The sequence below is a fragment of the Eriocheir sinensis genome, chromosome 9 (assembly GCF_024679095.1).
Source record: "Eriocheir sinensis breed Jianghai 21 chromosome 9, ASM2467909v1, whole genome shotgun sequence".
In the NCBI taxonomy this organism is placed as follows: domain Eukaryota; kingdom Metazoa; phylum Arthropoda; class Malacostraca; order Decapoda; family Varunidae; genus Eriocheir; species Eriocheir sinensis.
Genome location: NC_066517.1, coordinates 18,845,132 through 18,870,523, shown reverse-complemented (window position 1 = coordinate 18,870,523; position 25,392 = coordinate 18,845,132). Strand labels below are relative to the sequence as shown.

The following is a 25,392-nucleotide window of genomic DNA, read 5'->3' as shown; positions in this document are numbered from 1 at the left end:
AACAGATATAAGAAGTCCTGCTTAAAACTTTCCAAAAATATTAAAAGAAAACAATAGAGAAAAGAGCGAATCAAGAAGCATAAAGAAATTCAGTTTAAAAGCAAGCAAGAGAGAAAAAGCCAAACAAAAATAAAGGCAAATGCAGAGAAGAGATAAAATCAGAACACGCACGGCATGCAGCTTGTGCCCCAGAACCACGAGCGCTTTTACCCAATCGTGTGACGTCTAACGAGAAAGGTAAAATCAGTGTTGAAATCCTTAATAAGTCTCTGGCACTTCCTCATTCACCGTCCAAGTGCATTACGTTCGTCCGGGCTGCAAGGTGACCGTCAGGAACACAGGAAACGAGATAGATAGATACATACAGATAGATAGATAGGTAGAAAAAGAGAGACAGGTAGAAAAAGAGAGATCGAGGGAGAGATTATTGCAAAAGACATGTATTCAGATAAGATCAGCGGCAAGTAGACAGCCAAACAGACATAAAGATAAAACAGACACCCAAACAGGAACAACTACCCAGACAGACAGACAGACAGACAGACAGACCAGAAGAAGTAAATAAGACATTCACCCTAATATTTCCCACAATCAAGTTCACAACAGACAAGGAAACTGCCAAAAAAAGGGACAGACAAATATAGCATGATGGAGGCAGGTAGGAGGCAGGAGGAGGCAGAGAGAAAGAGCAAGAGAGGGAAGTGAAGGAGGGAGGGAGAGAGGGGAAGTAACACCAGGGAAGCGCGGAAGAGATGACCTCCCTCCATCCCACAGCCTCGGTCATTAAGTTATCGCCGTAAACTGATTTTTTTCCCCCGTGAGACTGGACGCGTTGACCTAGACGGAGCCTCCTGGTCCTCTCATATAGCGGCGGCAGGCGTTGGGTGTGACACTACAACGTGGAGGCGAGAACGAGGCGGACACAGAAGCGAGAAGACACCGAGATAAGTCCAGTGAGTGCCTGGCTACACGTGTTATTGTTTTGGTGCGCTAGTCTGCTCGCTCTCTGCCGCTACTTGGCTCACAACACACATCTTTGTTTTGGTGGGCTACTCAGCTCTTTGGTTCCAGTTACTCGGCTCATAACACGACATACGCCAACTGAAGTGTGACTGACGGTGTGACGAACGATGCGCTTTAGTGGTTCGGGTGTGTATTTTGCGTTGAGTGAAGTGTTATAGAAAACCTAGAGTGTTGTTCATCATTATTCCATCTCGAGAGGAAAGAAGGATAAAGATAATTTGTAGGTAAAAGAGGAAGCGAAAAGTGAAGGATTGATACGAGAAAACTATCTTTCCTTCGTGACAAATGGACTGAGTTAGTGGGTTGGGTGTAATGGGTGTGTTTTGAACGGTAGTAAGTGTAGGGAGAGAGGTGAGGTTGATTAATTAGCAGACAGGCAGGTAATTGACTTCGCTTCGATCTACCATTTACTCCAGAGGTCAAGGGAGGGGAAGACAATAGGTGGAGACAAGTTAGTAAATAGTAGTTCAGTAGGCGGGGTAGTGATGGCAGAAGAGAATGGGTGTGGGTATTGAAGAGCAAATGTTTTAGTGACATTCTCTCTCTCTCTCTCTCTCTCTCTCTCTCTCTCTATCTATCTATCTATCTATCTATCTATCTATCTATCTACCTGTCTGTCTATTTATCTCGCATATATGTATGTTTGTATTTATCTATCTATTTTATCCAACAATTTATCTCTCTATCGCTCCACCTCTCCATCTCTCCATTCATCTAACTATCTATCTGTATCTATCTATCTCTCTAGCTCTAATAATCTAACAATCTATCTATATCTGTGTATTTCTCTATCCATCTATATCTGTTTATCTATTTGTCTATCTATTTCATCAAACAATACATCTTTTTATCTCTCCACCTCTCCACCTATAAATCTATCTATCCATCTATCTGTCTATCTGTCTATCTACCTATCTACCTATCTATCTATCTATCCATATATCTATCCATCTATCTATCTATCTATCTATCTATCTATCTATCTATCTATCTATGTCTATATGTATGAGTGTCAATCTTAAAGGAAGCAAGCTCGGGCAATATAATAGAGTTTACAACCAGTACATCACTTCCTCCTGGACGCAAAGGTTACTCGGTCATAACAGGAAGTGCAGGTAAGCCACGCGACCTTGATCTACCTGATGAACGTGGGAACAGGTGTGGCTTCAGGTAATATACACACGCCTACAGTCCACTAGTAAAAGATAACTGGTGAGGGGTTTAGATCGCAATGACTTAATCCTGTATAGGTGTAAAAGATATGGAATTGATTGACTAATAAATCCTATCGTTCTGTAGTCGTGGGAGATACTTATTGATTTGTTTAGATCTTAATTGGATTCACACGTTCTCTGTAATGTAGGGTTGTGGAAAATAAGCACACACAGTAAGCAAAGGAGTAAAGTAAAACACAAATAAAATAAGAGTACGGAAAGTTGAGGAGAGTTAAAAAGCATCACAGTGTTACTAGAGATTGCCAATACTTTCCTTCTTATCTATGCTTTGTCACAAGAGATAATAAGTAGAATGATAGTAATACATTTTCAAGCAAGTTGCCGATATTATTAAAGATTACTTAATGGCGCTTGGCTGTTATCGATTTCAGGTTGTAAGTTAAATTCTGGGATATATTAAGTGAAGTGATCGTATTCCCTTTACATAGGATTTTGCTTTTCTATTATGCATTAGCTTGTTATCTGAGAGCCTTTCTTAGTGATTTACTTTACATTTATACTTCAGAATACGGTGTTTGGTTCGATAATTTGTGCTTTACGCATGAATGATTTTGAGAGATATTCGCTTGACTTTTATTATCAAAGATGCAACACTTATCATGCCTCAGTGTGTTATTTAAATACTTTACTTTGAGAGGTATTTAACATTTTGTCGTTTAGGATACGGTACTTTAAGATAATTTCAGTGTTTACGTAAATATAACGCTCGTTTTCTATTGGCAAAGGTGTGTGTGTGTGTGTGTGTGTGTGTGTGTGTGTGTGTGTGTGTGTGTGTGTGTGTGTGTGTGTGTGTGTGTGTGTGTGTGTGTGTGACATTTCCGAGCCTTGCAACAACAGAGCGAAAAAAAGATAACTAAAGAGAGAAGAAAAAACACTCAGCACAGTTCAAGAGCAACTTCCGGCCTTGACTAACCTCACCTGACTTGCTGGGAGGAGGAGGAGGAGGAGGAGGAGGAGGAGGAGGAGAAAGAGAAGGAGAAGAAGAAATGAGGAGAAGGAGATGCAGGAAAATTGATAGGACAAGCGATATCTTTAAAATCTACACACTTATCTCCTTCACCTTCATTTACATTTTTCACTCTCCATCTTCTATAGTTTTTTCCCTTCGTTTTATGTCTTCCAGTACCAGGGCGCAGGTATTAGGTAGCCTTGGTGGTAGCCTCGTTTCGCTTCGTCAGCCATCAAGGTAGAGCATGACTAAGGGAGACCTGCATTGCCTCTCCCTGTGTCTGTGTAGTTACCCTTAGTGCTTAGTGTAGCCATTAGGAAGTCTTTCTTTTGTTAATCTTTTATGCTGCTCGTCTTCTGATTCGTCTTTTTTTTCACGTCGGTAGTAACTTTAATCCTTCTTGAGCATTCATTATTCGTAGTTTTATTTAGTTAAGTAGTTTAGTTAGTAGTTTAGTAGCTTTATTTTGCTTGCCTTTCCATTTTGTATTGTTTTGCTTCTTTGTTTATCCATTAGCAACTCATACTGGTAGTTGCATCTCATTACTGACTCATTCTCCATCGCTTATTCATGCTGCTTCTTTGCCCCATATTATTGTTAGGAGATGATAATTTTCTCACGCTAGATATTTATTTTTTATCAATTCTTCCGTTTTCAAGTTTTTTTCTTTTATTTTCCCTCCCTTTCTCATGTGTTTTCGTCGTCTCGTATTTCTTTCTACTCTGCTTCATTTGCCGCCTCATGATGTGTTGTTTATTTCTTCAGCTTTCACATTAGCTATTCTCATTTTTGTGTTAGGCATTAATTAAATACAGTTATTAATTCACTATAACTCTGAAGAACAAGCATCACAGCGCCTTGTCTCAGTCCCTCTGTAGAAATCCATAATTTTTAAAAGTGATATTCGTATGAAAATGTACTTTGAACTTTTATCTTCAGACTCTTTTATATTTGGTCTTTTTTAGGTTGAGATATTTACACCTAGGTCGAATTCAGGCGGTGAACACAACCCTTGCACATAAAATCACTGTCTTCCGTATAACCTTATCCATTCTGCAGCACTTTATCGCCCCTTCATTTTTAAGATTCTACATTTCTTCCCTAAAGGCAACACGCGCACACTTTGGCTTCTGAGAGTGAATACAAATTCTGAACTCTAATATATTCTCCTACATTTGCGCTCTTCCTTGATATACTTGTTTTGCTTATAAATCCGCGAACCTTTATTTTTGAAAGTGAATATAGAAGTCTGAATTCGTATCTATTTTGCATAATTGTTTTATATTCAGAAGATCTTAAGATTCTTTTTTCTGTTATTTTTTGTTGGTGTTTTCCCTTGCACTCCCGCCTCTGAGATACCGCTAAAAATGATTGAACGCTTAATCGAACACAGGAACCACACACTTTCTACGCTGCGATCAGGAGTCTTCTTTCTCCTCTCTTTACTTTTTCTTCTCTTTCTTCCTTTGCTTTAGTGTTCTACCAGCATCTTCCGTTTAGTCTGTCTCAAGAGAATGAAGTCTGGTCAAGAACTGCACTTTCTGTCATTTCCTCTTCTCTTCTCTTCTCTTCTCTTCTCTTTTCTCCTCTCTCCTTTCCTCTCCTCTCCTCTCCTTTCTTCTCCTCTTCTCTTCTCTTCTCTTCTTTCTCTCCTCTCCTTTCTTCTCTTCTCTTCTCTTCTCTTCTCTACTTTATCTATTCTTCTTTCTTTTTCATCATTATCTCTCGTGAGGTGTCTTCTTTCCTTTTCTCTCTCCTCATTTTAAACTTGTTACTAATATCTCTGGTTAATCATGTGTAAACTGAGTGGTGTTTTGACGAGAACATATTATTTTCCCTTTAAATGGTAGTCTTCTTGCTTTACTTTGTTTTCCTCTACTCACTCTCCATCGTTCGTCGCCATTCCTTTATACTTCTTTTACTTTTGTTTCTATTATCTCTCCTTTATCCTCTGTGTAATGGGTGATATCTTGACGAGAACTATAGCTTTGCCCTTGTATCAGGAATCCTCTCGTTTTCCTTTTGTTTTTTCTCTCATTCCTAACCAGTATCTCTCGTTTAATCTGAGCGGGGCGAGTCGGGCGAGCGCTGTCGTGTTCACTGGGTTTATGGCGGGCGCGAAGGACAGGAAATAGTTAGGGCGTCTGACCACAAGGAACGGACTAGTTTATCGTGTTCATTCAGATCATGTAGACGTTTATGGCGTTTTGTTGTCTTAGCAGAACCCATTTCCTCTTTTTTGTGTGTGTTCTGTTTCTTTTTTCATAGTTCACAGCTCCTATCTACATTTTTACTATTCCTATTTATTTTTTCCTTTGCGCTTTTCTTTGTGATATTTCTTTTTTTTTGTTGTGTGTTGCTGCTTTTATTTCCTTTCTCGATATTTTTTCACTTATTTGTTTTTCTCTGCTTTTTTGTATGTGTGTGTTCAGAGTATGTTGGCATTCATGTGTTTCAAGTCTCTGTCTAATCAGTTAATTGTCTTCTTTTAATACATTCTTCTCTTTTCCTTAATTTCTCACATCTTTTCTTCTATGTCTCATTTTTTTTCATTTCTCACATCTTTTCTTCTTTCTCATTTTTTACTTTTTTTTTCATTTCTCACATATTTTCTTCTTTCTCATTTTTTACTTTTTTTTTCATTTCTCACATATTTTCTTCTAATTTTTTTTATATATTTTCAACCCTTTCGTTCCTTTTATGTTTCCTTTAAGTCATTTTTTTCTTTTAGTGTTCCTTCCTTCACCAACACAATGCTCCTCGTCTTTCGCAATCACTTAAACCTTTCTTCTCCTCACCCACTCATAGCGAAACAGTCTCCCTCAAGGTCTCTTTCATTCTCCTTCTAGCTATCGTCGTCCTTTTAAAATCTTACAATATTTTCTTTCAACATACCAATACTTCTTCCTAACTCTTTGAACTTAATAGCTTTCTTATATAGTTTTGGTCATGCTGTTCCGATTATACGTTTTCTTATAACATTTTTTTTACTATCACTGCAAACTCGATTATCTTGACCTCTAAGTGACATAGGTTTTCCGCTGACAATTATTTTCTTTCACTTTTCTTTTCCGTCAGGTATGCAAGGTTGTCGAAGAGCCTTACTTATCCTGCGACACAGCGACTTATCCGCCTGTTTGTTTTCTTTTAATCAAGCTCACAAGGTCACTGAGCCGCCTTACGTGGGGTGTGACAAATTGATTTACCTGTTGACGAGTTCCAACTTACCTGAGACATGTTTTAGGAGTTTAGAAGTGACCCACATCAGCGCTTTTTCTGATCGATGTCATGGACTCCCCGAGAAAATGTATTACAAGGTTGGGTTGAACACTTTTGGACATTGGGATTTGTATGAGTGAAATGTTGATAAGTATGTGGGAGGGTTGTTTTTTCTGTTTCCTTCCTTCCTTCTTTCTATTCTCTTATCCTTATTTCCGTTTCCTCTTTCTCGTCTCTCGTCAGTCTCCCTTTCCGCTCTTTTACTTTTGGACAGTGAGATTTGCATGAGTGAAAAGTTGCTAAGCATGTGGGAGGGTTGTTTTTTTCTGTTTCGTTTCTTCTCTTCTTTCTATTCTCTTATCCTTATTCCCATTTCCTCTTTCTCGTCTCTCATCAGTCTCCTTTTCCGCTCTTTTTTTCTTAATTTTAATACTACTAAAGTTGCTTCATTCTTCCTTCTCTTATCCTTTCTTCTTTGTTAATATCTTCGTTTGGTAGCATCAGAGATAACGAGGATGAGGTTCACATGTTAAGTACTTGGATATTTCGTGCAAGGGAGTGAAGTGCTGCCAAGAGTTTTATTTAGTGTGTTTCTTCAGTTAATGTATTTCCTTGGCAGTATAATGAATAACAAGGATGATGTACACTATTTTCAGGTGTTTTTACTTATTATTTTCGTGTTATTTTCTCTTAAGTATCCGCTATTATTTTGTTCTTTTTCTTCCTTGTCATTTATCTTTTCTTTGTTTTCTTTTATTTTTTCATCTTCTTTTCATTTTCATGTCTTCAGTTAAAAAAAAGGAAGCGAAATATTACCCAGGATTTTTTTTGTGTGTGTGTTTGTGTGTGTGGTTTTCGGCAACTCTCTTCACCGGCAACGTTATGGCTTCCTAACCTCATATTTCCCTCTCTTTTCAGGTCCGTAAAGAAGCAAGAGTCAGGACCATGAACTCCCACACTCCCATAATGACGGTAAGCATCCTCCACAGCCACATTCCCACACGCCTTAACCTCTCCCTCCTCCCTTTTAACCCATCATAACCTTCCTCCCTCTGTTTCCCCACGTCCTCCAGTCTTTCCTGCTATTCTTCCCTCCGTCGGCGCCTCCCTAACGCCTCTATTAGGAGAGATAAAGACAAAAGGAGAAGGGTGTGTCTGTATGAGTGTGTGTGTCTCCGTTGTGTAGCGGTACTCGGCTCACCCATTGTCAAGGGCAGGGGCGTGACCTCTAGGGCGCCGGCAAGTCATTCAGCCTCCTCTCTCTCTCTCTCTCTCTCTCTCTCTCTCTCTCTCTCTCTCTCTCTCTCTCTCTCTCTCTCTCTCTCTCTCTCTCTCTCTCTCTCTCTCTCTCTCTCTCTCTCTCTCTCTCTCTCTCTCTCTCTCTCTCTCTCTCTCTCTCTCTCTCTCTCTCTCTCTCTCTCTCTCTCTCTCTCTCTCTCTCTCTCTCTCTCTCTCTCTCTCTCTCTCTCTCTCTCTCTCTCTCTCTCTCTCTCTCTCTCACTCTCTCTCTCTCTCTCTCTCTATCTCTCTCTCTCTCTCTCTCTCTCTCTCTCTCTCTCTATCTCTCTCTCTCTCTCTCTCTCTCTCTCTCTCTCTCTCTCTCTCTCTCTCTCTCTCTCTCTCTCTCTCTGTCTCTCTGTCTCTCTCTCTCTCTGTCTCTGTCTATCTGTTTATCTTTTTTTATTCTCTCCTTCTCTCTCTCACAGTCTCTTCCTGTCTATTTGTTTCTCTATTTTTCTCTCTCCTGTTTCCTTGTTTCCTGTTTTTTTCCCGTTTTCTTTTTCTGTTTATTTGTTTTGTATGTCCTCTACTTTTGTTTCGTCTGTTATTCCTGATTTTCCTCTTCTTTTCAATCCCTATTTCCTATTTTTTCCTCAAACTTCACTTTTCTCTACACTTTCCTTCCTCACCTCCTCCGCCTCCTACCCCCCTCCCTTTCCCCACCCTATGTCACCCTGCTCTCTCCTCCCTACCACCCTGCCTTCCCTGGTGCCTTCCCTCCCAGTCTTACATCAGAGGGAGGAGGAGGAGGAGGAGGAGGAGGAGAGGAATGACTGAGACGCCTTTCACTTTTCATTGTGTCTTTAGTCAATTTTGTCACTAAGCAACGGTCTGCTTGTTTGTTTTTTTGTTTGTTTGTTTGCTTTATTCTTTCTTTGCAAACCTGATAAATAAAAGAACATAGAGTAAAATAAAAAAATAAAATAAATAACACAATCAATAAAGTAAAATAATCAATCGAAAAAGCAATAACAACATCAACAATAATAAAAGGACGATCATTCATTAACTTAAATAACAATAAATAAAACAAAACATGAACGAATAAAAAACAAACAAATGCTAGCAAGACCTTACCTGGGCGTCACGTTCTTGCCACCTGCGTAAATGATCACCTCACCTTACCTGTGTGCGTGTGTGTGTGTGTGTGTGCATGTGTGTGTGTGTGTGTGTACCTTACCTGTGCAACTTACCTGAGGGGAGAAAGGTAAGGCGAAGGTGCAAGGTCACGTTTACTTAATTGGTCATGAGAGAGAGAGAGAGAGAGAGAGAGAGCTATTATATGAGAGAAAAAATTATGTAAAGTGGCTGTTGAAATATTTAGGAGGTTGAATTGATAGATAACACAAGGTCAAAAAAAAAAGAGGGTGTTAGGAGAGAAGAAAAGGAACAAGGAAAGGAGAAGAGAAGGAAGAAGGAAGCAAAATTAGTAACAAGATACACGCAAAACAGGATTGACATTTAGTTTTACGTTTATATAAGAAAAGAGAGGATAGGGAGAAAGATGAGAGAGGAGAAAGAAAGAGATGTGATAAAAAGACAAAAAGGATAAAAAAGAGAATATAAAAGAAACATCGTGAAAAGAAGGGAGGAAAGTGTAGGAGTAATGCAGTGAGGAAATGGAAGAAGGTGTAGGAGGGAAGAAAGGAATGAAGGGAAGGAGATAGAGGGTGCAAGTGAACAGCCTGGCACACACCGTAGGGTCAGGTCAGGTCGGTGCAATGCCACGCAGGTAATGTCAAGAGTACGAGCAAGAAGGAAAAACATTATGCAAAGTTTGGCTCTTGATAAGGTCGTCGCCATATATTCCAGCGAGACACGAAACAGAAAGCAAGTAAGGTCAGATTTTTTTCGCTTGACCCGAGAAAGTAAAGAGAAAAAAGCTACACGTTGAAGTTTGTAATAAAAGTGAATAACATAAATACGAGGGAAAAAAATCAAATAGTAAAGAATGGTAAATAAATAAGAAGAAAGACAGATAAAAAAAGGAAAAACAAACTCGTAAATGATGAACTAATTGTACGTTTTGAATTTATTTTACATCACAAACAATAGAGATAAATGCCGGAATGATAAATAAAAACTAATAATTAAAAGACCAGAATACAGTTGTGATAAAGAACAAAAAAAAAGGTCAAGAAAGAAAATAACGCAAACATTGTCTCTCTGGAGTTTGTATAAATGAAGAGATGAAAAATGGGATTGTCATAAATTAAGGAAATAAGAAAACAGATATTAAATAAATGATACTGGAAAAACCTGTATATTAAAGTTTACAATAGAACCAAAAAAAAAAAAAGAAAAAAATACGTAATAAAGAATCAGTCAAGATAAATAGAAGCACAAACATGAAGGAACGAACATAAAAACAGCAATAATTCCAATAAATCTTTCTCAATTTATCTTTCAAATTATTTTTTTCTTGATTAAACATCCTCACGTGCGTCTGTTTGCCCAGGTGACGTTTCGATAACTTACCTGTTTTCTTACGTTATTTTTCACCTGTCACGCCCTTGTCCAAAAAAAATAACATCATTCAGTAGCAACAGCAGCAGCAGCAGCAGTAGTAGTAGTAATAGTAGTAGTAGTAGTAGTAGTACAGTAGTAGTAGCAGGAGGAGGAGGAGGAGGAGGAGGAGTACAGTAGTAGTAGTAGTAGTAGTAGTAGTAGTAGTAGTAGTAGTAGGAGTAGGAGTAGTACAGTAGTAGTAGTAATAGTAGTAGTAGTAGTAGTAGTAGTAGTAGTACAGTAGTAGTAATAGTAGGAGGAGGAGGAGTACAGTAGTAGTAGTAGTAGTAGTAGTAGTAGTAGTAGTAGTAGTACTGTAGTAGTAGTAGTAGTAGTAGTAGTAGTACTGTAGTAGTAGTAGTAGTAGTAGTAGTAGTACAGTTCTAGTAGTAGTAGTAGTAGTAGTAGTAGTAGTAGCAATGAAATAACAGAGTTTACTCCGCAGACTTTCTCGTCTCAAATACTTTTACTTTTCCTCCTAATAATTCCACCGTCGTCATTAGCCTCCGCGGTCATCAAGTCTCGGCCATTAGCTGTTTCACTAACAGGTTTATGATGGTGCCTGGTGAAGGCTCTCCTTACGTATGGCTCATTGAATGTATGGCTTACATATGATTGGTAATTAGCATTTTGGGGTAATTAGTGAAAGGAAGGGAATGTGTGTGTATTTATGTTTATGGGGGTGTGTTTGTGTATTTGTTTAACGCTGGAAGGTTTACATTGTAGACTTTTAAAGATTACATTCCTACAGATTTAAAGATTACATTCATTTCATTTTCGGTCGTACTGCGGGAAATGCATCCATTAACATTCATTAGAAATTCACTTTTCCGGTCACTGGAATATTAGAAATAGCAGCATAAATAGCATGAATATTTATTTTTTCATTTATGCTTTAGCAATCTATAATAATAAAGTTTAAAGGATTTCTTGAATATTTATTGCACACTTTTCTTATCGTGGCATTTCGTGACCTCATTTGATTGTGTTTTTATGGCTGTGGTGTTATTTTTTACATAAATTTCTTACACCATATTTTGTAAACTTATTTAATTATACATTTAAGGAAGCATCATTACTTCCTTACAGTTGATTCTTACCTAACTCTCTTCCACAATTTCTTCGTAAATATTTATGAGTGTAAAACATTTTTTCTTCATCACGTCCTCCCTATCTTTTTTTGCGGTAATATTTCGTGGACTCATTCCGTGTGTTTTATGGCGGTGTAATATTTGTTCTTCTGTATATATCTTTTTGAAGGTTAAGGAGCGGGCGGGGCGTGTGTGCTCGGTCACGGCTCAGAGGGTGTGATGCCTAAAGAGGAATTCTGGGGAGGGGGAGGGAGGAAGGGTAGGGAGGCATGGAAGGGAGGGGAGGTAGGGAGGGACGGAGTGGAATGAGAAAGAAGGAAGGTGGTGAGTAGGGAGAGAAGGAAGTGAGGAAGGAATGGAGGAATGGGAGGGAAGGTAGGAAGTATGGACGTAGGGAAGGAATGTAGGGAATGAGAGGGAAATGAAGGAGGTGATTCAGTAGATATGAGACGAGAAGAAAAATTGGGAGGGAAGGAGAGAAGGAGGGAAGGAAGGGAATGTGGGAAGAAGGCAAGTAAGGAAGGAAGGAAGATAGTGGAAATAAAAAGGAAGAATGGAAGACAGGGAGGGAGAGAAGAAGAAAATTAAGGTAAGAGAGAAAATGGGAGATTGAAGTAGGGAGCAAACGTAGACTGAGTAATACGGGAGGTAGGGAGAGAGAGAGAGAGAGAGAGAGAGAGAGAGAGAGAGGGAGAGGGAGAGGGAGGGAGAGAAGGGCAATAGATACATTCGTGCCAGTCCCATTGCCACCACGGACACGCCCTCTGACCCAACACGATTTAATACCACCCCCCTTCACCACCATCACCACCTTCACCACCACCCACCACCACAATCACCATCCACCACCCTCATTACCATACAATCTGACCTTACCTGCACGCACCCACCGCCACCCGCTGACCACCTGTCCCAATTACCTTCCACACCACTATAATCATCACCGTTTACTTGGTTTTTGGTGCAGGTTGTTTTATATGTAGTTACCCCTGAGTCCTATGTCGTGCATCCGTTTTCTTTATCCCTGTCTGCTTGAGTGGTCAGAGAGAGAGAGAGAGAGAGAGAGAGAGAGAGAGAGAGAGAGAGAGAGAGAGAGAGAGAGATAAAGAGATAGAATAGAGAATAGAAAATATATTATTGAAATCAAGGAAATGTTTTGGTGTGTGACGGAGAGAAAAAAATATTGCCTGTAGAAGAGAAAGAAAATGTAAAGCGTGTGAGTAAATCGAGTAAGAGAGAGAGAGAGAGAGAGAGAGAGAGAGAGAGAGAGAATCATGTCCAATTTGTCATACTTTCCCAAGACAACTATTTTTCCCGATCATATTTTCTTTTCCTTGACACACACACACACACACAGAGGTCATCGTGTTTACTTGAGACGTATTAGAACCGGTTTTTGCATGTCGGGCATCGAACTGGTGACCTCGATCCCCTTGTTTAGCGGTTAGGTCAGTCAGTGGTGGTAGCAGTGGTGGTGGTTGTGGTGGTGGTTGTGGTGGTGGTGGTGGTGGTGGTGAACTCAATAAAATCCTCCCTTTTTCTTCATCCGTCCTTCCCTTCCTCTCTATCTTGTTCTCCTTCATTTCTTCTTTTTCTGTCTTTTTTCAATTCCTCTTCTTTATTCTTTTTTTCCCGGTTATTTTTTTCTCTTTTATTCATTATCTTCTTTTTTATATATTTTGTTTCCTCCTCGTCTTACTCTTCCTCTTCTGCTTCGTAATTCCTCTTCTTTTTTTTATTTTTCCCGGTCAGTTTTCTTCTTTTTAATTCATCTTTTTTCTTCTTCTTTTTATTTTGTTTCCCCCTCTTCTTACTTTTTTTTTCTTCTTCTTCGTCTTCATGGTCACCAAAACTTCCAAAGACAACAACAACAATTACAACAAAAAACAACAATAACAACAACAAAAGACAAGAATTCAATGCCGTTTCACTCTTCTCCCTTTCCCTCCTCTCTCCTTCCCCCCCTTCCTCCTCCCCTCCCTCCTCTCCCCCCTTACAATATTGCACTTCAAACCAGTTAACCCTTGAATCAAAAGACTGGTTCATGGCTAGTCCCCCCTCCCCTTTCCTCCCCTTCCCCTTCTCCCCTTTTTTCCCTCCTCCTCCCTTCCTTAATATATTGCCCAGACCTACTTATTGTTAATCACTATGTTAATTTGCTCTTTTCTTCTCCTCCTCTTCTCCCTTTCTCTTTCTTTTGTTCCTCCTTGTCCTTCACTTTCCGTTCTGGAGTCATATTTTCCTCCTCTGTCTCCTCTCCTCCACCTCCTCTTCTTCTCCTCCCCCTCATTCTCCCTCTCCTCCTCCTTCCCCTCCCTCTCCTATTCTTCATTTTCTTCTACATTCTTTCTAGTTTTCTCCTGCCCCTTCTCATCGTCCTACTTTCCTTCTCTTATAGTTTCTCTCACACTCTTTGTTGGAAAAGGTTTTTATCTATTTATTTTTATTTTTATTTTGTGTGCGTTTGTGTGCGCGTGTGTGTGTTGCTTAGTCTCAAAATATTTAGCTTACTCTTTATTTTTCCGGCATTGCATCGTACTATATATAACCCAAATTCTGAGGGCTGAGGATTCGCAAGTATTTCCTGTTGGTTTCACGAGAGTTGAAAGGGAAGTGAAGGGAACGCAAGAGTCTTAAGCAAACCCCGACCTATGAAGTGGGTATTATTATTATTATTATTATTATTATTATTATTATTATTATTATTATTATTATTATTATTATTATTATTATTTGTAGTAGTAGTAGTAGTAGTAGTAGTAGTAGTAGTAATAGTAGTAGTAGTAGTAGTAGGAGTAAGGGTAAGAGGAGGAAGAAGAAGAGGAAAAGGAGGAGGAGGAGGAGTAATAAAGGGATTAGTAGTAATATTAGTAGTTGTAGAAATAGTAATAGTTGTAATAATAGTAATAGTAGTAATAGTAATTGTAATGGCAGTAGAGGTGGTAGTGGCGGTAATCGTCCAACATTCATTTTAATCAGTCACAGGTGAACGAGAGCTCATTAACACATAGTCTACCTGTACATTCGCCGCACATTTTTCTTGTTATTACACTTGATGGACCCATTTTCGGGGTGGCAGGTGAGAGGGTCAGGCGGGGGAGGTATGAGCCGCAGGTATTAGGTCTTGGTTCTCATGCACCAGTAACCACCCACAAGCTATCCACCCCTCTCCTGATATTCTTTTTACGGGAGAAAAATCTTGATTGCATAGAGAGAAATATTAGAGTGACTTTCCCTTATTAACCTTTCGTCACACCCGCGCTCGGTACACCTTGATATTATACCTGCTTTTTTTCCTGGCATGTGATTATAGTCTTATGGGGGCAAAAGGTTTATAGAGACAGAAAGAGTGTAGCATTTCTGTGTTAAGGGGCTATTACACTGGGCAAATTTTCCGTGGATCTTCAGTCAAACCACAATTTCCGCTAGCGTGGTTCTCATTTGTTTCTTGTTATTGCTGCTAATGATGATGGTGAGTAATACCGTACGTCGTCCTTCAGTGAAATCTACCTTGGAAGATCGTGGACACGTCAGAAAACAACGGAAATATGAGAACCACGCCAGCGGAAATCGTGGTTTAAATGAAGATCCACGGGAGATTTGTCCAGTGTAATACCCCCTTAAAGCGTATGTCGCAACTGCCCATGTTTTTCTATATTTGTGTGAGACCGAATAGATATTTCAGTGTGATGGTTTCCTCTGTAATCTCTCTTAATCTCATTGTTACTCAGTCTGTTCTGGTTCCCACTCACCTTGTCTCTCTCCCCGCTCAGTCTGACTTTTTCCACTCAGTCTGTCCTAAAAACCCAATGTGTCGCTCTACTTAATCAACTATAAAAATCCAGCGTCTCCTTTCTTATTTCTTGATCATTCCCTTTCTTCCTCCTCCAGTAAAATAAAACAGGCTAAAGGCTTTGTAAAAATAATGTATATAAATGTTTGGTGTAGGTTGTTTCTCTGACATATAAAAAAGAGAAAAAGGGCGAAAAATCCCATCAAAATAAGTTTCAGATGTTTCGTTTCGTTTTGTGTTCGCTTTCTGAAAGAGTCAAAATCATGGAAAGGAAGGAATGCAGTCGTAGGAGAAGTGCTCGTGTTCCTCTATCTCCCATCGAACCGTCTCTTCCTTGTCGTCTCTCAAGTTTCAAGTTCTCAATTATCTCGAGGTTGTTTGTCTTGGTTCGTCATTACCAGCTCGTGGGGGTTAAGTTTGCCTAAGGAGAGAGCCGAGCTTGCTGAGCATATATTTGTTGAGTGCTTGTCTACTTGCGCGGGAGTGGAGGTGAAGGAGAAGCAGGAAGATGAAGAGAAACGTAAAGGTGATGATGATGAGTGGGGGCAGTAGGAGAGGATGATGATGATGATGAGGAGGAGGAGGAGGAAAAGAGAAGGAGGAAGAGACAGAGGTGTGTTTATTTATATGAATCGCTTTACTCCCTGTAGCAGAACTAATTAAGAGTGATAATGAAGTATAACTAATTAGTCATACCTGAGAGAAGATAAGAATAAGAGAAAGAATAAGTTTGACAATAACAAGCAGGAAGAGAAGAATTAAGAGAAAGAAAAACGAATGTGCTAAGGAAGAGGAACAGGAGAAGCCGAAGGAAAAGGAGAAGTAGATGGAAGAATATGAGAAAGCGGAACAGGAGCATCAGGAGCAGGAGGAAGAGAAGAAGTAGGAAGTGCTGCTTGTTTAACAGACAACACTCATGTGCCCGATCAAGTTCACTTCAAACTAGATTCTGTCATTACCACTGCCTGCTTTGGCGCGGAAACAAACAAGAAAGAGGAAGAGGAAGACGGCGAAGAGGAGGAGGAGGAGGAAGACATACACGAAACGAGTTCTGTGTGATCTCAAGAACCTTAGTGGCGGCTCGAGTAGCTTAGAGGGTACTGATGATCGACTATCAGACACGCACGTTCACTCCAGTTCGACACCCCCCCACCCACCCACACAGACCCCCCCCCCCCCCCACACACACACAGTCAGCCTATCAGTCTCCCGCTCATAGAGGAAGACAAAACAATGAGAACAAAGAGAGGCATGAAAGGCACGAGATGAAAGTGAAGATATCTAGACAATACTAATTAGAGGAGAAATACCACGACTCGGTGATGAAATTAATGTAACCGCGCCTTTAATCTTGTGTTTGATGAAATCGACGGTGCGAAACAAAATGCATATCGTGATGAAGTGAGGTAAAGAATTTTAAGATCAAAGTAACGAAATAGAGCAATGTTGCGATTCAGTGAAGTAATCAAATGAAAACACGAATCCAACTATTTGTCTCAAGAAAGCAAAGGTGCCCCCCAAAAAGTAGAGCAAGTAAAGATAAATAAGACCAACATAAAATTAAGGAAAAAGCAATAATTTTAATCACTAAATAAAATGAATAAATAAATAGATGAAATAAATAAATAAATAAACGAAGACAAATGCAATCATGTGCCAGAAAAAAAAGACGCGGATAAAAAGAAAATATATCGATCAGGAAAATAAAACTAAGATCCCAAAACAATAATAATGAGCACGAAGCAGATATAAATAATTGCAACCATGAATGGAAACACGAGAGGAAGAAAAGAAAAAAATATATAAACTAAGCCTCCTCCCTTTATAGTACTCAAAAGACATTGGAGTAACCGTGTTTAAATCCTTTCTACTTTCTTGTCCAGGTTGATATACGTAGCTCCTGTTGATGTACCTTTTGATAGACCTTGTGGCTGACTCCTCCCTCTCTATCTTACCTGTGACTCCTTGCATCATCAACCTTGCCCTCACCTTTCCTCCGCTACCTTTCCTTCTCCCCTATCCAACCTACCCTTCCCCTCCTTCCCTCCCTTATCAGCCTTCACTCCGCCCTTTTATCCCTTCCCCTCTCTTATTCCTCGTTCTTTTGTCATTTTTTCTCCTTTTTTTATCTCATTCGTTCCTTCTTCCTTCCTTTAACAAATCCCTCTGCTTTCTCTATTTCTCTTCCCATCCCTTTTTCTGACCCCTCTCATCCTTCCTTCCATTCCTCTTCCAGTACTATCACTCACCTTCCCCACCTCTTTCTTTCTCTTCCATCTTACGCCCCCTTTCGCCTCCTCCTTCTTCCCCTCCCTCCCTCCCTCATCGCTCTTTTCTCTTCCCTCCCTCCCCTTCCATCACGTCATAAGCTCCTTCACTTCGCACCTTATCAAGAAATGCCAACTTTTTTTCGTTCCCTTGCTCACAAAAATCCGATGACCGTTTGACACCGTTTGCCTGACAGCTGGGTTGGTGTGGAAAGAAGATAAAGAAAAAGAGAGAGTAAAGCCATAAAAGAAGAAAGTAAGGAAGGCTAAGAAAAAAGAGAGTGTGAAAGGGGGAGGGAGAGAAAACGAAAGAAGAAAATAAAAACATGACCCATAAAAGAGGAAGAGAGAGAAACTAAGAAAAGAGGAGGGTGTGAGAGGAGGGAGAGAGAACAAAGGGAGAAGATATAGGATAAGTGTAACATAAGGAGAGAAAGGGAGTCCAGAAAAGGAGGATAACCAGATAGAAAAAAGAAGGGAGAGGAGTGAAGAATAAAGATGGAGGAGGGCAAACTAAAGGCAGGAATGAAGAAGAGAGAAGTGGAGAGAATGACACCACGGAGAAAAGGGGAAAGAGCAAAATCAGGGAAAGGAAAACATAAGGAAAGGATCAAATAAAGAAGAAGAAGGGAAGGAAACATTAAAGAAGAAAAATAGCAGAGGTGAGAGGAAGTGGGAATAGAGGAGAGAGCACAGGAGGGAGATAGCGAGGAAGGAAATGAGAAGAGGAGGAAAGGTGAGAGAGAGGAAAAGATAAGACAAAAGGGAGACAGAAGGACACAGAGGGAGGTAGCGAGGAAGGAATATGCAGGAGGGAGGAAGGAAGACAAATAAAGAGAACAGTACACAAGAGGGATGTAGCGAGGAAGAAAATGAGGAGAGTAGGGAGGGAGGGAGGGAGAAGAGAATACAAGAGAGGCACTTAGCGAGGTATGGAGCCGAAGGGAAGGAGAGAAGAGAAGGAGAGAGAATAAGAGAGAGAAAGAGACGCTCGCCGTTAGATGAGAGGACAATGACCGGTTAGTATGAGGTCAATAGGTCTTGAAAGGAAAGGCAAAAAATATAGAGAAAGAAAAAAAAGAGATCAAGGCCGGAGTAGATAATGAGAGGACAGGAGAGAGAGAGAGAGAGAGTGTGAGAGTGTGAGAGTTTGGTGATGATAAAGTATGAAAGAAAACGAAGTTAGCGAAGAAGACCAATTTATGTAACTTGTACTAATATAACTTGAGACGGATTGACACCTGGGACGGGATACACCTGGCGCGCTTGTTGAGAATATATGCAGTACTTTCCCACCTTTCACTTTCTCTTTCACTCTCCCTCTCTGCTCTTCTCTCCGTTATCCTGTTTTTTTTTCCTTCGTCTTTTGAACTTTTCTCTTCTCCCCTCCTTCCCTCCTGTTCTACTTGCTTACCTCACTGTCTTCCTCTTCTCGCACCCTTTGCATTTGTCTCTCCTCCTTTTCTCTCTCTCTCTCTCTCTCTCTCTCTCTCTCTCTCTCTCTCTCTCTCTCTCTCTCTCTCTCTCTCTCTCTCTCTCTCTCTCTCTCTTCTTCTTTCTCCTGTTCTACTTTCCTTCCTCTTGTGTTCTCTTCTTCGCTTTTCCTCTCCTCTCCTGTTCTTCTTCTTCCTCACCTCGCTACCCTCCTCTTCGTGCGCCTTTCTTTTCTGCCTCACCTCCTTTCACTCATGGTAAAGGTTAGAAGAAGGTTAAAAATAAATGCTCAAGAAAAATTACTGACTCAGAAATGAAGGTAATAAACACCGAGGAAAAATCACTTTGACTCATTGGAATATTAGAGCAGAACGTTGAGGCCGAGGAAAAAGATCATTTGTTATCGAAGAAAATGGTGTGAACTTAAAAATATATTATAGATCATTAGAAACGGAGCTAGGAGGAAAAATCTAAAGAAAAAAAAGATAAAAAGAAAATTAAAATGAGAGCGTAAGATGACATTTTCTTCACAGCTAAGCGAACAAAATAGAAATTGATTGGTTCATGATTTAGAGGTGATGTATTGACGAGTGCACAGGTGGCAATATAGGAACGATTAACCGAGTTTTTGTTGTAATTATGAAAAGGGAAAGATGTAGGAACGGACTGGTGGTGACTTTAATGTCTCCAGAAGAAGTGATCCAAATAAAGCGTTAATCAGTGTTACATGATATCACAAATGTAGTGATTCAAATGCGTTCAAAAGTAGTAATCCAAATAGAGAGAGTTGAGTCCATGTATCCTTTATATATGAAGTGATTTTGATGCGTCCAAAAGTAGTAATCCAAGTGTAGAAGTAAAGTCCGTGCATGATATACGTAGTGACTTAAATGCTCCCAAAAGTAGTAATGCAAATTCAATCCGTGCATCATTTAAATATGTATTGAATTTTATGCTTCCTAAAGTAGTGATCCAAGTAATTGAAGTATAAAATTCGTGTATCTTAGAAGTAGTGATTTCAATGCATCCAAAAATAGTTATCCAATAGCAGAGAATATGAATGTATGTACTTGTAAGGTGTGTAGTGCAGAGAAAATCAGTGTATATGTGCGTGCTAGGAAGCTGTGTATCCGTGTGCACTTGAGAGCTGTGTATGTATGAGTACTGGGAGATAATGTGTAGCGGGAGGCTGTGTATGTCTGTGTGTACTGAACGTGTGTGTGTGTGTGTGTGTGTGTGTGTGTGTGTGTGTGTGTGTGTGTGTGTGTGTGTGTGTGTGTGTGTGTGTGTGTGTTAATAGTGAAAGGTTATTTATGTGCACTGGGATCCTGTATATCGCGTGTGGAAGGACTCTGGATGTGGTCATAAGAGGGTGCGTGTGACATATCCCCGCCACACCCACACCCACAGCCACACCCACGCCCTTGTCCCCGCCACCGCCGCTACTCATCGTCCTCGTCCTCCTCGTCCTCCTCATCCCCCTACTCCTACTCCTTCTCCTACTCCTCAGTATTGCGTCATTCTTGGTAGAGCTCTCCACCCACCCGCAACCCTGCACCGCCCAACACGACCAGACACAGAGAGCCCGAAAGAAAGGACAGAAAGACGCTGATATATCGCCTTCCACACCCAAAATCACTTGAGTCCTTCTTTTCCGGAGGAGGCAAAGTTAGTGGAACAGATCAGATAGTTCGTACCACTCCTAAAATACCATCAGTTCTTCCATTTCAAACGAGACGAACGCAGTGAGGATATTAATCTATTTCCTTCCGCTCCCATTCCCTTCCATTTTTTCTTTTTCAAACGAGACAAACGTAGTGGGAAAGTTAATCTATTTCCTTCCACTCCCAATTCCTTCAGTTTTCTTCTATTTCACACGAGACAAACTTGATGAAAAGGATCAGATAGTCCCTTCCACTACCCAAATACTTCCACTTGTTCCATTCCCAACGAGACAAACCTAATGGAAAAGATCAGATATTTCCCTCCACACCCAATAATGTGAAATATTTACTCCCTCGCCAAAAACAATGTCACTTCTCCCATTTGGTGCCATATAAATCATAATGGAGAGGGTGCATTTAGCTCCTTCACACACCTTTCACCGTTCCACCATACGACTTGTTACTATTCAGCCCAAAACAAGGAGGGCCAATTCCCTAATTCCAGGTGTGAGGTAATCGTCGTGGCTGTGATGCACTCGGCTCACTCCCACGCATTCCACCTCTCCCTCCTTCCCTCCCTGCACAGTCCTACTAACCTTCACAAAGTCATTAACATCCTTTCGCGAGCGTCTTTCTTCTTAGCAAACCTCTTCACGCCTATTCAGTGGTGCATATTTTTTTTCGCTCGATCGCCTTGCACACCGTTTCAAACCTGTTTTCTCGAGGAACCGGTTCGCCTCGCTCTTGAGTAACGGGATGAAAACTAGTCCGCGTCCTGGATTGTGTGACGCACGCCTGGTAAAGAAACAACACGGGAGTGAGAATAAAGGAGCTGAAGGCAATAGAGGTCAGCTTCACTAGGTTAACGAGAAGGGAGCTTAGAGTAGGACTGTTTTTATGTTTCTATTCTCAAGCGTGAAGAAAATTAAGAGCAGAACTTGTTTATTTTATATTTTCAAGCGAGAAGGAAATTCGGAGCAAGACTCTTTATATTTTACTCATATGGAAACGAAATTGAAAAGTAGAGTAAAAAGCAAAATTCAAAAATATTTACCTTACTTAACTTACGCCTACAAAAAGAAAGATAAAAAAGAAGACCCGTTGATATTATTTTTAGATCCTCGAATCGTCTTCTTTGTGTATATAATTGGAGATGTTTGATCAGAAAAGAAGGTCTATGTCTGTCTGTCTATTTTTTGTTTGTTTGTTTGTTTTTCCTTAGAGATGGTGTAGCTTTTCGGAAAGAATGAAAGACTGGGGTGCAGAATTACAGGACAGATGTTATATGATGCTAAATGGAAGACCAGGAGAGGAGAGGAAAAGCGAAGAAGAGAACACAAAAGGAAGGAAAGGAGAACAGGAGAAAGAAGAGAAGAGAGAGAGAGAGTGAAAGGAGAAGAGACAGATGCAAAGGGTGCTAGAAGAGGAAGATAGTGAGGAGAAGAGTTGATAAGACGAAGGAAAATAAAACAGGATATAGGGGAGAGGAGCAGAGAAGGAGAGTGAAAATAAAAGGGAAAGTGGTGGAAGGGGGCAAAGGTAACGCTGGGAAAGGTGACTCTGATCAGGAGGGAGGGAGGGAAACAGGTGCTAATGAGTCCCGCCTTTACCTTTCCTTTACCTTTCCTCACGGGGTCACGCGGGGCTGTCGTGTCCACCTTAACCCACCTGACCGCCTCATAAAGGTCTTGAGCTCTCCTTTACTGTGAGTGTGAGTGTGTGTGTGTGTCATGGTGGTCATTGCTCCTGCCCTCCACGTGACCCCTGACCTCTGACCTTCCCGCCGCGCCCCTCGTAGGGTGAGAAGGCAAATCGTGATGCCACCGTCCGATAATTTTTTTTTTTCTTCTTTTTCTTCAACTCGTGCGAAGAAAATGTTGCTTACGATTTTTTTTCTCGGGGTTCATAAATATTTTCTTTCGCCTTTTGGAGCTTGTAATGTGGATGCTTCCGGCGTTTAGCGTTTTCTTTCGTTATTGGAGAGGAAATTCTTTTTACACGACTTTTTTTTTTTGAAGAATTCTTTAATATTCTGATTTTTAGATATAATATTGGAGAACTCTTTTTTTTTCATATCACAAGCTAGAACAGGCAACGACATAACATGGATAAGATGGCAACAACTGGGGACTTTCAAAGGTGGTTCTTCATAAAGTGCGACACTGTATTTATCTCTCAATAACCTTTAATGCATTATTATAAATTTTAATCTTTGGCAATCACGTTGAATAATTACAATGAAGCCAACTATCATTATCGTAACGTTGGCTGCCATACATAAATACATCATTTAGCGTGCGTCTCGTTAAGCCTCTGACTTTTAACTTCAGAAAAATGGACCGATGGGAACAGTCCTGCCACCTATGTACAAGCTTTGACAGTCGCCCATTATACCCACAAAGTATTATCTGTTTATTTCATTAGTCAGTCAACCAAAAAAATAAATAATAACAAGAATAACAACTGTAACAAATAAATAAAAGTAGCGATTTGTCTCCAACAGGTAGTTACTCAGACCCTGGAAAGTGTGTGACTCAAACAAACATTCCACCTTTACTTATCCCAAGGCCAAGGTAAACACACACACACACACACACACACACACACACACACACACACACACACACACACACACACACACACACACACCTTTATCCTTCTTTCCACAGGTGTTCTTCGTTATATCAAGAGTAAGGAGTGTCACCTGATCTCCTTTACTTGATCCGTGTCACCTTACCAAATTAAAACTCCAAAGGTAACTTACACACCTTTTTCTTCCCTTCTTCAGGTGGTCGCGGCCGTTGTGGTATTGGCGGGGATCACGTCAGCCGCCTACATTCCCTCCAAGGCCCCCTCAGAGACCCCTTCCAATACCCAGGATGACCCCACACACCTGTTGTCCACCTTCAGGAGTTCGCAGAATGAGTTGCTCCGTGGTCCTGATGGCACCTACAGATTCGCCTTCTCACTCCCGCAGCAGGAGAGGACCGAACAGAGGGACGAAAACGGAAAGGTGAGGGCTTGTGAGGTTCTGAGTTTAATGTTCTAATGTTCTAATGTTGTAATGTAAATCTAGTCAAACGTTCTAATGAATCAGCTGTCTACCTGTCCTCTAACACCTGCGGTCTTCCTTCGTCAGGTGACCGGTTCTTACGCCTTCGTGGATCCCGTCGGAGAGGAAGTGTCTGTCCGCTACACTGCCGATCATGATGGCTTCAGGGCCGAGAGTGACGCCCTGCCGAAGGTGAGTCAGACTTTCCAGGGCGTGTCACTTTCCCTTGCCAGCTGTCACCGGCTTTCCTTGTCCCATCTTAATTAGTTACCTCATTCACATCTACCTTGCCATTCAGTCCTTCATCCTATTGTACCCTTTATCTTTCTGTCTTTCTGTCACTACTAAGTTATCCGTTTTACAAGCTAACCACTTTGTCCTATCCTTGTTTTATCTATTTTGTCCTTCATCAAGATCATCCGTTATCTATTGTTTCTTATCGTAGTTTTGCACTATTATTCAGTCCAAACTTTGCTCCTTCATCATATCCAGTTCCTTTCATATGTCATAACCCTCTGCAAGGCATTCCATCCTCATCGTTCGTATTTATCCCTCTTCTAACTCATCCCGCATGCTTATTGCCTCCTCCTGTGCCGCTTTTCCATTTATTCTTTCTTCCTTTTGCTCTTCTTCAATCTCCGCCTCTCCGATTATTTTCCTCTATCCTATCCATCTGCAACTCATCCCTTATTCTTCACTCGTTTTAGTCCTTCTGCAAACTCATCTTATACTCATTGTTTCTTCGTATAGAGCTCTTCTCTCTACTCTCTGCTCCTCCTGACTCTTCTTCAACCTTCTTCTTCCGCCCCCTTAGGCACCTGAAGACACTCCTGATGTGGCTGCCGCTCGCGCAACGTTCCTGAATTACTACGACAGGACCGCCAAGCTTCTCGAGGCCCTGAACGAGGAGGAGGACTACAGCTACGACGACGACGAGAGTTCCAGCAGCGAAAGTGACTCCAGCTCCAGCTCTCAGGAAGACGATGACGAGGAAAGCAATGAAGAGGAGGAGGATGAAGACGAGGAGGAGGAAGAAGAAGAAGAGGGGGAGGAGGGTGAGGGTGAAGAGGCTGAGGAAGAAGAGGGTGAAGAAGAGGGGGAGGAGGGAGACTTCCATTTTGCCAACGTGAATGAAGAGGAGGAAGAGGAAGAGGAGGGAGAAGAGGAGAACTACGAGGATTTCTACTACACTGATAACGAAGAGGAAGAGGAAGGAGCAGTGGAAGAAGAAGAAGAGGGTAAGGAGCAAGAAGTAGAAGAGGGTGAGGAAGAAGTGGGAGAAGGAGAAGGAGAAGAAAAGGCGCAACATAAGAAGACGCACTTTTTCTTCAGTTCCCCTTCAACATCCTACAGCGGCTTCTCAAAGAAATCGGGAAGCAGTGGTTCTCTCTTCCCGAATTTCCTTCAGTTTTCCTCCGGCAAGCAGTGAGTAGGAGTCCTTGGCAGGGTCCTGAAGGAGTCCTACGGTTTCCCACGGACTCCAAGACCTTCCCTTCCTTGACCTATCGCTGAAAAGGGTATTAGAGATTCTATTATTATTTATGGATTTGAATAAAGAATCAGTTAGTGTATTTGTGTGAACGTGTGTGTTGTGTGTGTGTGTGTGTGTGTGTGTGTGTGTGTGTGTGTGTGTGTGTGTGTGTGTGCGTGTGTGTGTGTGTGTGTTCTCATGAGGTGCTTCTTATAGTATTTATGTAGACTTTAAAATATATATGAGAGAGTATTATTTTTCTTGGGAACAGGAAATGGTAATAAAAATCTTCACAATTATTTACTTTGTTTTCTTTGTTTTCTCCTTATTTCCATTTTTTTTTTTGCGTCTCCTACATTCGTTAATTAATTTTGCTTCCTCTCAATTATTCTTTCTTTTTTCCGT

The 25,392-nt window shown here is 40.8% G+C and overlaps 1 protein-coding gene across 1 annotated transcript; it reads left to right on the top strand.

The window, feature by feature from the left end:
* Positions 1 to 840: 840 nt before the first annotated feature.
* LOC126996074 (high mobility group nucleosome-binding domain-containing protein 5-like) lies at positions 841 to 25,286 on the top strand. The gene is made up of 5 exons (XM_050856144.1): positions 841 to 953; positions 7,345 to 7,398; positions 23,253 to 23,477; positions 23,604 to 23,708; positions 24,331 to 25,286. Exons 2-5 carry the CDS (start codon positions 7,372 to 7,374, stop codon positions 24,943 to 24,945), a joined length of 972 nt encoding a protein of 323 aa, XP_050712101.1. The 5' UTR covers positions 841 to 953; positions 7,345 to 7,371; the 3' UTR covers positions 24,946 to 25,286.
* The last annotated feature ends 106 nt before the right edge of the window (positions 25,287 to 25,392 follow it).